Source organism: Strigops habroptila, chromosome 4 (genome assembly GCF_004027225.2).
Source record: "Strigops habroptila isolate Jane chromosome 4, bStrHab1.2.pri, whole genome shotgun sequence".
Taxonomy (NCBI): domain Eukaryota; kingdom Metazoa; phylum Chordata; class Aves; order Psittaciformes; family Psittacidae; genus Strigops; species Strigops habroptila.
In genome coordinates this window covers 42,684,282-42,697,898 of record NC_046358.1, presented here as the reverse complement: position 1 = coordinate 42,697,898, position 13,617 = coordinate 42,684,282, and the positions used below count along the sequence as shown (strand labels likewise).

Sequence of the window (13,617 nt, the reverse complement as noted above, 5' to 3'; positions counted from 1 at the left end):
CCACCTTTAATTTTATTCCCATATAGCAATTAAAATTGCTTTTGCTTTGATAAAAAATTATCAATAAAATTAGATGGCCAAAAGAAAGTAGCAATAATTTGCAAATAAACATTTAATAGCAAATTGAAAGAAAATGAAGAAAAGTTCTTTTTAACCTATACAGCCTTTAGGTAGGATGCTAACTTAAACCTGAGTTACTTCTTGTCTGGAATCTCCTTGGACATGAAATCCTTCAAACTAGTTCCCATTACTTCTTTTTTCATTACAGTATTCTTTCTAGAGAAAATGTTCACATGAGAGTGGAACCTAATATACTCAGTTTTGCTACAGTGAAATATAATTCTGCTGAGCGAAATATGTGTCATTTACAAATAATTTGTATCTTGCATAGACAACTCAAATAATCCAAGGACAGTTTTCTTTTCATCACAGTTAAAGTATTTAATGACAAAATCAGGATTTCCAGAAATGACTCAAGAGAGCCGGTCCCGCTTTTTTTCTTCCCCAGAACGGCACAAAATAATTTCTACATCTTTGAGAACTTTCAAGGAATTGGTTACAATAGATACCAGCAAGTATTACGATTCTGGCATATTATAACAAAACCTACCTACCTTTAAGATCACTTTTTAGAGAGCACATTTTTGTTAATATTTCACATAATGCACAACTTTTGCTAAACACAAAAGTAGCCTTTTAAGACAGAGTTTGCAGTACAGTAGTGAAACCCAACAATATTTTTATTCTTTGCAGAACTTTAAAAAGATAAACTATTGATGTAGTTACAATTTACAAATACATTCTTTCATATGAAACATTAACCTGAATTATAGTATATGTTATATACATGACTATCTAATAACACTAGGTTGTATACACTACAAGCTCAGTTCCAGAAGGAAACTGCAATGCTATAAGATTTTGGATAGACATTTATACACCTCCAATTTTTTTTCTATAAACTACCATATCTTGTCATTTAATGAACAGCAAGAACAAAGTAAACACACAGACAAACCACTTTTCCTTCATGTAATAACACTAGGTTACTCAAAATTCCCATAGAAAATGGCTTTTGATGGTTGGATAAAAGTCCTGAGTTATGATACATAACAAAACACATGTGGAGAATATAAAAAAAAAAAAAAAAAAAATGCTGAAAAACTGTCAGTGGGACTAAAGTAAGGTTTTAGAATAGTTCAGCTCACACAAGGTCTAGAACTTGACAGTGCAACTGTGACCTTGGCCTGTCCAGCTGATATTCATGTAAACACCTGAAAACCTATGCTTTTTTATCTGAATTTAGACAATTAATTCTTTTCAGGTTTATCTGATCTGGGTTTTAGACATTTCTTCTAAATTACTGACAAGCTTAAAAGACCAGCTAGATGGCAGCAGTTCAAAACCTATTCCTTCTTTCTCTCAAAAGAAAGACTTGTGAGGTTAGCAGCAGAATACAGTTACAAAAACTAAGAGTGGAAAGGATGACAGAAGATAGCTATGTGGTCAAAAAGGACTCCCTGACTCATTTCTAATGCAGCTAGTTTTAAAAAAACAGCCTAAAATTTTGTCTCTAGGAGAAGTTTAATATCTAATGAGGGACTGTTTTCCTGGTTAATTTGCGGAAATACCCATAGTCATTACAATAGTGCTCAGAAAGCTACTGACTTTTCCAGGGCAAACATTAATTGTATGTAGCTCAGTGGAGTGTTCAGAACTCATATTGTTAATGAGCCAGTTCTGATTTATAACAGATGTGGCCAAATTCCTTTTCAGTTGACAGTGGTGGGTGTAGTAACCATTAAAGCTGATGCTAAACAGATCTACATGATCCTATGGTGCTAGAGGGATGACAAATTTACTCCTTCCCTCAATTCCCAGTGTGAAATTCAATAAAGAGCTTCATACAGAACAGTTCAAATTACAGGGAAAAAACCCCAAACAAACCAGATGTAAAGTTTGAATGCAATCAGTTAACTAGATAGTGTCTTTAATTCAAATGAGAATGTTTTTGTACAGCCAAGCATCTTTTTACAAAATGGGTATTTCCAAGAGATTTTCAGTTACTTTAGCTTGCAGTAACTAAAATACTCTCAACTACTAACAGAAGCTTTTATCTCCCTTACAAGCACTGCTCTGAGGACTTTTCAAAGTGTCATTAATAATGCAAAAATCTTATTCTACATTGAAAATGAAAACTACAGTACATTCATGTAATGCCAGCTTTCTGGCTCTCTGGTAAAATGAGGACAAAAATAAAGAGCAGGAATCTTCAGAAGATGAAGGCTGAAATCTCTGCTAGGATTTCTGTTTCCAGATTGCTGTGGTTTTTTGGATTTTTTTTTTTTTGGGGGGGGGTTTATGTGGGTTTTTGTTTTTGTTTTTTGTTTTTGTTTTTGGTTTTTTTTTAAGGAAAAAAAAAAAGGTGCAGCATCCTTCCCCTCCCCCCTTTTTCACTCTAGAAGTGTCTTAGATGATCTTCAAAAATGTTAAGAAAACAGTGGTGAAGGAAAAGAGTAACCTACTTATTTTTTTGTAAGAGAATACAGTGCATATATTGCATATAGTGAATACAGAATGAAGGAGTCACCCTTCCAGTGATAATATATATATTAAAAACTGAGACCCAAACCAGACGTTATGATACTACTGTACCAAGACATGCTTTTTGAAAGCCTCTATATTAGAAATCAGATCACTAGCTAACACAAAGGTCATTCTAATCACACAAGTTTCTGAAGTGTTGGAAAATAGTGCATTCTCATTTTCCCAGGCCTTTGCATTCTCATTTATGTAGGCCTTTACCCACAGAATCACAGGTAAAAAAGATGATGAAATGTTATTATCAGATTGTGGAATTCTAGATTGTGTTTGAGGCACAGCTATGTTCGCATAGATGTAAATCTTGTCTCTTCAATTTTGAAACCTCAAGCATACATTCTGTAGGTTTCATTATACTATTCAAATAATCAATCCAGAAGTGAAAACAGGAGTATGCAGTATGCAGATATGAAATTCAGATATGCACTTCCGAATGCTGGTGATGGCACATGCAAAACTTCCTACATCGGGTAGAAAAAACAAGCTTTTCTGTTTCTCAGGACAAAGCAGTCTATTCTCCACTAGTTACAACCCCAGGTGCATAATTCCAACATTCTCATTCTGCTGATGCTACATAAAATGAAAAGTATACCCCTTCTTTGGATTTTATTTCCACACACATGTCCACAACCAGTTAAATAATTTTCTGTACAAGTGGGGAAGAATATTACTATTTTAATCCTGATCAGCTTGTCATTTGGTCCAGTTCCCCTGTTTGCTTTCACCCCTGTAACAACTGAAATACAGGTAGAAAATACTGCAGGACTGTGTAGCAATATTACAAAAGAGGAACAAAAGTCAAAAACGTAGAAATGCAACACTTTTTCCTGCACGGAAACTGAAAGAATGCATCTCCACTGAACTGGAAGAAAAAAGCACACAGAAGTCTGGATCTCCTGTAAAAGATGCTGAACGTAGCCTTTTCAGTTTCTCTTGGGAAGGTTTCAAGTTTGGGCAGTATCTCAGCATTTGTGCTTCATGGCAAGCTGAAAAAGAAAGAAAAAATTAATTAAAGAGAGCTCACATAACAATACCTATATCAAGCTAATGTAGCTAGTTTGGATCAGAGGAGTCTGTAAACCAACTTCTCCAAAAGATGCCTGAAATCTGTAACTCCTTTGTACACAGATATGCAGTCATTCCCTTTACTGTGATAGATGGGCAAAGTCTCCCTTTGCCACGCTGAGGCAGCAGGATTTATTTGCTTTCACAGCCATATTTCTCAATGTTCCATTATTTTGCTATCTGTGAGGAGAGCTACAGCAAGACACTAGAAAAAAAGACGCGCCTAAAAGAACGGTCATTTCAACTTAACGATTTGGATTGTTAAATACAATCAGAAATTCTAGACCTGTTCAGCAGCTCTGCCACTACATAATGATGAAAAATTAAGGACTGATTGCCTTTCTACCTCTGTAATTACTCATTATTTCTATTTCAAATAATCCAAAACTGTGCATGAGAGGGAGGAGAAAGAGCTAAAGTGACTTAAATCCTGTACAAATAGTGTAGATTAACTGCAAACCAAGCAAACAAGTTTTAGGCCATGTTTAATATCTGTAGATAACAGCATGCTAACAAAGCTGAGATGAGAAATTCACCTAGAAACCAGAACTAGCAAGGGGCAGTTAAAATTTCCTCATTTACTACCAGCGAAAAGGTGACCACTAAATGATTCAAATTTAATTCGCATAAGCCTTTGATGCTCAAGGACTTCTATAACACACTCACCAAGGTATCTGCCTCATTTGGCCTGCCCCCCGACTCTTATCCATCAACACCCAACCTTATTGTCACCATCATCAAGCTGCAGAGAGTCAAACCACTCCCTAACATACAGGGCTAACCCACTGCCTCTCCTTTCTTGCCTATTCCTCCTGAAGAGTTTATAGCCATACATTAGAGCACTTTAACACTGCACAGTTGTGCAAGTCATCCCACCATGCTTCTGTGATTGCAACTGCCTCATAGCTTTCCAGCTGCATAATGGCTTCCAACTCCTCCTGTCTGAGTAATGTTCAGATACAGAAATTAAGCTGTAAGAGAAATCTGTATCCAGTCATGATACTACAGTGGTGAAATTAATTACAGGCTGACAACAACTGAAAGTACGTTTACCGTTTATTGAATGTAAGTATAAAGCAACCAAAATCAGAACTCTGCTGAACAAAGTGTTCACACAAATACTATTAAGTTAAAATTGGTGCTTTTCTCACTGTCACTATTTTGTCAGAAAGTTCTAATTTTGCCATTTATGCAACACTCAGCTGGACCTCACTTTCCTGGTTTCACTGAAGTAAGTTTTCACTTCTGTACAAACAACATCTAAGGTCTCAGTAGTAGCTGTCCCTCAAAGACTTAACCAGAAGAACATTAACAATAAACAATACTGTACTTATTCCTAAATGCTCCACTAAAACCCAAACAACACTCTTGCAAACCAAAGCACACCACCGTAAACCAACAGTCTTCTCCAACCAAATACATTCCTGGGTGGCTGCCCTATACATTTTTGTCAGGTAACAGAAAAGGAATTGCAGGACTACTGCACTTCTAAGATACAATTCAATACTTGGGGCATCAATACAGAAAATTTTTCAAGGAAAAAGAAAACCACGTTGTAAACCCCATTTTACCATGTTATCCTTATGATCATTAAATGACAAGTATTTGTTCTCCTGAAACGCAAAGATGTTATTTTCTTTTTAAAAAGATGAAACCCAAGCATTTATTACAGATCCTTAACTACAATCCAGTGAAAGACTGCCACACTCCTGTTTCAGGCAGCTGGTAACTGGGATAACTTCATCAGGACATGATCTCACGCTCATCTGAAGAACACTGGTAACCTGTAGAACTGGACTGGCAGAAAGGTTTCATAAAACTCAGCCCAGCCCAGCCCAAATGGAGATTATCCTTTTCTGTTCTGCATCATTTAGACATTTCCTGCATAAAATATTCTCACTTACTGCCACAGAGACATGTAAACTCAAATGACTATGAACAAAATCCTGATTGAGAAGTTTTTATTAGATTAAAAAACCCCAACAAAACAACAAAACCCTTGTATTGTGGATGTTTTTAGCTTCTCCACCATTTCTGCTACATTTCCCTTCAACTTTTGTTCTGAATTATTAAATCAGGATTTTTTTAAGCTTTTGTTTCTAAATATGGTACAGCACAGGGTATCAAAGGTGGTATTTTTATTATAATACTGTATGCTTTAATCCTAAGATTTTTAAGGTAAGGTTTTCCTAAGTGAACCTGATAAAAAGCTTTGTTTCTGCTCACAGCATGTCTTCATCTGTGGAACTGCTGTTCTGCACATGTGAAGATAAAAGGGCAACACACACTATTCAAATCTTACTCAAGATTCATAGTGGCTCATATATCAGAGGCATTTTTCACTTTAGAACTCCTTACCAAGCAGCACGCTATGCTTTATGCTAAATCAGCAAACTTTCTGCCCCCTATCCTAGAAGCAGCAGTTGCTGCTGTTTAAGGTTGGTTTTCTAAGTTGGCATAGTTATCATCACTGTGTGGGGGAGAAGGTGGTAGCGTTAGATGGAACAGTCCAAGAACAGGCTCGTACCATACTCAGGCCACCAAGCTGAACCATGCTAATCTAAATGGACCATGAAGTATAGGATTATCCCAGTAAATATTAAAATAAGTTGTTTTGTGACATGTTAAAGACAACATAAGACAGGTTTGCATAGAACTGTAAGATACCAATCCAGGATTTCCTAGTGTTAATGCAGTAGTCAGGCATTTTTTTGGCATAAGCATGATAAAGCCTAATGCATGTGCTAAGTAGCAAAACTATCAAACCTGCATGCTAAAATAGTTAAACACATTCAGAAAACTTTTACCTTTTTTTTGAAAAACATTTTGTCTGTTGCAGATGAATTACACAGCCATCAAATCAAATGCTCTGGATGTCAAATTTCCATCACAGAGATGGAAGTTCAGTACAATTATCCAGATGCAGAAGCATCAGACATAGTACTATAATAACTTCCACCAAGCATAGAAAACGTCCATAGATTCCTGAGACAGAATAATTCCTCAAAATCCTCCTAAATCACATTTCCAGACATAAAAAGATACATCTTCAGAAATAGACAGTCACAGACCTATGACTGCTTATCAAAGGGGATTAACAACAATTTCACTATACTGCTGCACAAAGTATGATTAATAGTGCCAAACAGTAGTGAGCAGATGGATCTGAAATAGCCTTCAGGAAACTGAAAACAGGTAGTTTCAATTCAAGCAGAAATGCAGCAAACCTCAGATCTATGCACACAAGTTACAAACCAGAAATCTGCCAAGTGAGGAAATGTATCAAGGAAAACAACAAGCTGTTAGTAAACAGTAATGGACTGCAATTCTTTCTAGAGCTTCCTCCTCTCAAAATAAAGGAATGTGTGACTTTAAGCTACTAAGAGCCTTATCCCGCCAAAATCTTACTTTGTGTGCAGTTTCTGCAAACTGCTGAGCACTGTTTTTCAGCTCCTCTGTCTTTTCTTCTGCTCGACCTAGCCTTTCACCACGTTCATTCAAAGCCTGACTTGCCTTCTGTACAGCACTTGTCACGCTGTCTGCTGCTGAATGGAGTATGCTGTTTCCTGCAATACCAAAAGAAACTATTAGAACACCCAAATACATACATACATATATATATATGATTTGTATTCAATACAATTATTTTCATTTATAATGTTGCAGAGCTGATGTGTTACTTGCTAGTTTACCATTAAGTTGCATTTTGGAAAATGGGGTAAGTTATTATTTTCTTACTCAATCAGTACTATTAGCAAATTATAAATAAATACCATATGGAAACATAATACTTGGGAGTAGACATAACTTAGCTATGTATTATTTTTTAAGCCTTATGCTCAAACATCATTTCAGGAAGCTGTTCTATTATGTCAATTAAACTGTTCACAAGTGCACACAGCTTCTTCACAAGACTCTCACGTTAATATAGATTAACTTTCTTTGGAAGTTCCATTATTTCCCTAGGGAATAAATGATTGACACCACTGGACACACCTGTATGAAAACATCATTTATCCCTATCACAATTATTACAATAATATTTCATTTACAAGTGTACCCCAAACACTATTACTACAGTTATTTTATGCTGCTCTGATCTACATCTACTTTTGACCCTTCTCCATGTGGGGCACCAGCCATGTTTCATGCAACAACATAATTTATTTAAACTTTAGTATATAAAGTTCCACCAAGGCTCAATATCTTCTAAGCCTTTAGCTTTACCATCCAAATCAACTTAACAGTTTCTGAGTTTCTTCTCAGGCACACAATGTAGAAGTTTCTTCAAATTTTCAACAGAATGTACTTCTACTCTACATTTATCCCTTTTAAATGCTCACTCTTGTAAGTACTCCTTTCTATACTGCTTCTCAACAGAAGAGATTATCCTCTTTCTGTAATGAGCTACTGCTGAATATTTATATGAACCACACTATTACCTGAAAACTCTTCAGAGAAAGTTACATGTTACCAGTATTAACTGATCAGTATGAAAAATTATTTTGTCCCAGCCTTTAACCTTTTTCAGAAAAAGGACTAGTAAAAATTCAGCTTTTTGCAATACAGGAGCTAGTCCCTTGGTGTCCTCCACAAGCTTTCAAACTTAATCTACCTTGCAGGGAATTTGTCACCTAGGAATTTGTTGTCTAAACATATACAAAGGCACTGTGAGAGCCAGAAAGGCAGTACAGAGAGAGTATTAACCACCAGGCAATGCTGTCGCTGCCAGTTTTCTAAACTGTCCCAAATACTATAATTGCACAGAGCCTTTTTCCACAGTGTCAAAATCAAATACGTAATGGTTTTAAATGAATTATGCTGGTAAAGGTACAAAACCTAGTTTAACGCGTGAAGATGACCCACACACTACAGCAAATCTGCTGTTATAACAAAGTCTGCTGTTCTTACGGACATAGGAAGACCAGTGAAAATGAACACAAACCTACTGCTTTCATTGTTAATTTGAAAAATGTGTCTACTTCAAAAATATTGCCAGGTTAAAAAAATAAAACCAAAACATTAACTTGCAGGGTTACTTTGCTATTACGTTCATGAGGAAAAGAAGAATAAAAGACCCATTCAGACTCATTTTACAGGTAATACTCCTTTCCTTAGAAACAGCAAACAAACAATGAGGAGTGAAACTGAAGGTTGCCCCAAGTAGGCTGTGGAACAACAGTACCAGCTGCACATGCAGGAACTCTTGAGATGAAAAACTGCCCTAAAAATTCATTAAGCTAAAACACTACTACGGGGGTGGGGGAGGGACTCAGGAACCTACACACGATGACTCACATCTGATGAGTCAATATTAGAAATACTAAGCAAAGAGCACCCTGACCTCCTGTATACCAATACTGTTACATTTTTCATATCAGTAATTGAGACAGAAATGAAACTTCATCTTTCAAGTGGTCTCTCTTTAGACACTGAGAAATCTGATAATAAAACCAAACAACTTTAAATATTGTATACTTTCTTACTTTGAGATTTTTCAGTCCATTGGTATTTTGTTCATAATTTGCTTGCTTAAAGACAGTTCCTAGATTATTTTGGCTTCTCCTCAGGTAGCTCTTCCAATAAACACATGTACTGGGCAATGCTGCACTGTAAATAGTTTCCATTTTTTGGAGATGTGATCTAAAGACTACCTTCTTGAATAAATCACTGCTAGTTTTCTAGTATGAAAGTTTTAAAAGCTCTCGACAATGGATTAACTGTTGCTTACAAGATCACAAAGCTTCTGCTGAATTCAAAGGAAGCTGGGTACATGGAGAGACTGATTAAGCACCTTCTGAAGACTTACAAATGTGCTGGGTGGTAAAAGTTAAAACATTTTTGACCTTTTTTCAATGTCAACAGGAAATTGCAGAATGATAATATTCTGTATTTTCTGTATTCCTGAAAATATCAGCATTTATAGCCAAAGATTGATATCTATTTTTTCATTTTGTTTTCAGCAGAGAAAAATGAACTTGGAAGTTTGGCACAACGGTATTTTTTTTCTCTCTAGCTAATACAATATTGTCTTCTCTCCAGGTACGATCTGCTATATTTTTCTACGGGCAGTGACTTGCAGAAACTGCTATTCTGAGACTGCTCTAGAGAACATTTTTGGATAATCTTTTCCAATAGAATGTCAGTAAAAGCATAAAAAAAAAAAATCCACTCTAATCTATGAGCAACACAGAAACCCATGTGTTAGTAGCCTACTGAATTTCATTCGTGTATTTCTAGGGCATCTGTAGGTGGTTGCTGGTATGACTATGCCTTGTCCTTGTATTAGTATCACTGCAAGAATAGCAAGACTTATACTGGATGTTTTGGAGAAGCATTCCTATGAACAAATTGCCTTCAACCTGCAAAATTTTTAAGCTGTTCATTAGGAGATAACTACTGTGATTCAAGATTTCCACAGAAGTTTGTTCCATGAGTGAACAACAAAAACACCTGAACTGCACTCACTTAGGTGTAAACTTAGGCCAGTATCTCTTTCATAGAGTTTGGAAAGACTGTTTTCCAGCTCTGCTTAGGTTTTACCAAAGACACGACAACTGCTGTTTAACCACTTCCACCCCTTCCCTAGCCCCTCCCCTGAAGAATCTGAGAGATATCAGGACTTCTCATCTACTATGTGAGAGATATAAGTTCCTTAATGGAAGACTCAACTGCTTTTCACATACATCGTCTCAGAAAAGAGATTTTATAACACTTGCAAGATGAGATGAACACCACCAAAACATGGGTATGAGTCAGCTGATGTTCTGAGCTGTTTTTAGTAAGAAAACTCACACTGTTCCCAAGATGTTCAACTCCAAGAGTCTGCGATCTCAAATTTTGCATGGCTACAGTCTTCACTGTGAACAGAAAGAGTCACATGCTTGTGTTGCTGCTTTTTCTAAGGAGACTCATTTTTGGACCATGTGTATCTTTCTACAACTCTGTAGAACAGATCCCAGCAGTTTAAAACCAAACTAAACAAGCTTAATACAGTGGCTTTCTTCAGTTTAATTTTGCTATCTATAAAAGCACAGAAATATATTGCTAATTTATTTTCAGTTAAAGAAGTGCCTCAATAAGGTCACTTTTAATATACTTTTTTCTTCTGTAATACTTTTATTAACTGAAGTTGTCTACGCAGAGGAGATGATGATACAGATTTCCAAATCAATCAATAGCTACAACTGTATTAGAATAGTAATACAATTTGCTAAGAAAATTATACATTTTATTTTGAATTTTCTGTAGTGAAATACAAACCACTGGAATTAAACTGCCCTCTCCCCTTAGAAAATTCAATTAGTGACCTGTATAATTACACATAACATTACTGAGGCCCAAAGGAGAAGAAATAAGCAGAAAGGCAGCAGCCCTTGGGTGAGTGATTTAGACCAGTGATCCTAGCACTGTCTCTTGCTTAGGGACATAAAACCTGAAAGAATAACACTTTGCAGGAAGCACCACAGCTACTCAGACTCGTTTTTACAATTTTGGCTCTTAAAATCACCAGCTATATCAGAGCGTCTTGCTGCCCGTTAAAGCAGGTGACATGTCTTTAGGCCTTTTATCGTGTGCAAGAGAAAAGTACATCCTTAACCCAACATACCCAATACCTGAAAGATACAGACGTACTACCATCAATCAGCATGGGAACTGGTATGTTTGTTGATGAAACTAACTGGTCTTTAAAGATTATTTAGTTTGCATGACTTGTTTTATCACACGCTCATTAAAGGTTCATCGCATTCTCTATTAGCCATATCAAACACAGGGATTTATTTATACATTAGTGATAAGAGTCTACATCAAATAATTTGTAAATGCAAGCATTCACTTTTTAATTCTATATGCATTAATACAGCATTTAGCAACTACCTTCTTCTGAGAAGGAAGTAAATGCAATTAGCTACGATAATTAAGAAGTTCCGTCTATCACGATTTTAATTAAACAAAAATGTGTCCACTGAACTGCATAAAACTGGACCTGTGTCACTGAATAAATGTTAAAAGCATAATGAGTATCAGTTCAAGTTCATTAACAAGACCACTTCTATCACATCGTAATTATTCTAAACATCTACACATACTATTCACATTCAGATATACTGGTGCCACTAAAAGTTCAACAGAAGTCTGGAAGCACTTACTGTAAATACAAACAATGGTTTTTTTCTCCGTCACTATTTTGTGTTTTGTTAACTGCCTGTGCATTCTTGACATAAGAACCAAAAGCACTGAACAATTAAAATATCAATAGAAAACTAAAGGGATCTAGGGAGAAGAGAAAGGTGCTGAACAACTAAGAAGAATGTATCCTTGTGAAAGAATGAAGCATCACAGAGATGGTTTTGTAAGCAGGAATGTGGTCTGGAGAGGAGGCTATATAGTATTGCACTATTTCTCCTCCCAGATTACTTCAAAAACTTACCGAATAAACAGCTTAAATTGACAAAAGCCAAATATGGGGAAAACAAACAAACAAAAAAAACCCAAACAAAACAACCCCACACTAGGAGGTGAAGAGATGAATACAAATTCTGGATTTCTCCTCACAAAGATCAGTGAAAGAAACCTTGAGACTGTATTTCTAATTACAGCTAGGAATTAAGATTACTTTCTAGTTTCTTTTATCACTCCTCAAAAATGGAGGTGACAAAGACAGAATATAGCTTCAAAAGGGAATTCTAAAAATAAATTACCTTTTCAATTTTAATCTAAAATTAATGATCCTTTTGACATGCCCGCTTTAAATTCTTTGCTTAGTTATAGCATTCTTCTAACTCTTCATACCAATGATTATTATTAGACTCCATATACATATATAAAATCTGATTAAATTACAAAATTACAAAGAAAAAATCCCAGATTGCTAATATTTTGATCTTTCAAACTTCTTACTGGCAAGTTACCTAAGCATGGGAAAAACGTTCAAGATAACTGTGGTTATTTAAGATAAAAAATTAACTTTATTGTATTTCTGAAGATAGTTTAGAAAAGAGATTTATTACCTTTAAAAATCACAGAAATATTTGACCTGAAATTACCGTTAATTTCGTAGGTCTCTCTTAGCATTTCATCCTGTGGTCCAGGCTGTTAAATAGCATGGGCCTTGGTGCTGAGTTAAAAGGAATGCCAATAGTAACTGCTTACCATTCTGTTGATCATTCCCCTTGGTGTCTACCGACCCAGTCCCTAATTCCCCAGCTTTGCTACGAAGATGAAAAAGGACAAGAAAAGGACATCTGTTGCTCTCTCTTCATCCATCAAGCCAGTCACTTCATCATCAAAGAAGAGAAGCTGGTGAGGAACAGTTTGCTTTTAACATATCTCTGGTGTCAACATTCCTTGCTCCCTGTGTGTCTAGAAAGGTTTTTCCAAGGATTTGCTCAATAGGCTTAACAAGATAGAAAATGTATCTCAAGTTAACTAGCAATTGAAGTTTTCAGCACAGAATTATTACCTGGTTCAAATAATTCTTAAATACCAAAGCTTCTCTATGGATGCAAACAGAATTCAAACTCATGAAAACCTCATTTAATTTTCAGTCCTACACATAATATGGCAATTCTTATTTGTCACTAATTGTCAAATTTCAGGCTTGATAAAAATTACTACAGACCTTTGCATGTCTCAAAGTAGAAATGGTTTGGGGTTTTATAGTCTTGTTGTTGTTTGTTTGTTTTCTTCTTTCTTACCAACCTCCATCCTATTTTTCAGAAAAGGTTTTAAAAAACACCCACCCATAATTACTGCACAGCAAAGTTCCTCAGTATTTCCTTGATATTAAACTCATTCATCGCTACTTTAAAAACTTTTAATAGACTGAAGAAAAAAAAAAAAATCAGTATGGCAGCTTATATCTGTCAAAGAGACTTTTTTTTCTTTTTTTAACTTAATGTCCGTTTCTGTCTTTTTATCAGTGAAGGGTGCTATTTTAGCATTCTGTTT

At 35.7% G+C, this 13,617-nt stretch overlaps 1 protein-coding gene across 3 annotated transcripts in view; it reads right to left on the bottom strand.

Annotated features, from left to right (window-relative positions):
* Positions 1 to 415: 415 nt before the first annotated feature.
* Positions 416 to 13,617, bottom strand: part of STXBP6 (syntaxin binding protein 6) — a 114,728-nt gene continuing 101,526 nt past the window's right edge. For all 3 annotated transcript variants that reach the window (XM_030484075.1, XM_030484072.1, XM_030484073.1), the window contains 2 exons: positions 7,075 to 7,232; positions 416 to 3,587 (listed from right to left, as the gene is read on the bottom strand). In XM_030484075.1, coding sequence (XP_030339935.1) covers positions 3,564 to 3,587; positions 7,075 to 7,232 — 182 coding nt within the window. In that variant the 3' untranslated portion in view covers positions 416 to 3,563. The remainder of the gene's footprint in view (positions 3,588 to 7,074; positions 7,233 to 13,617) is intronic.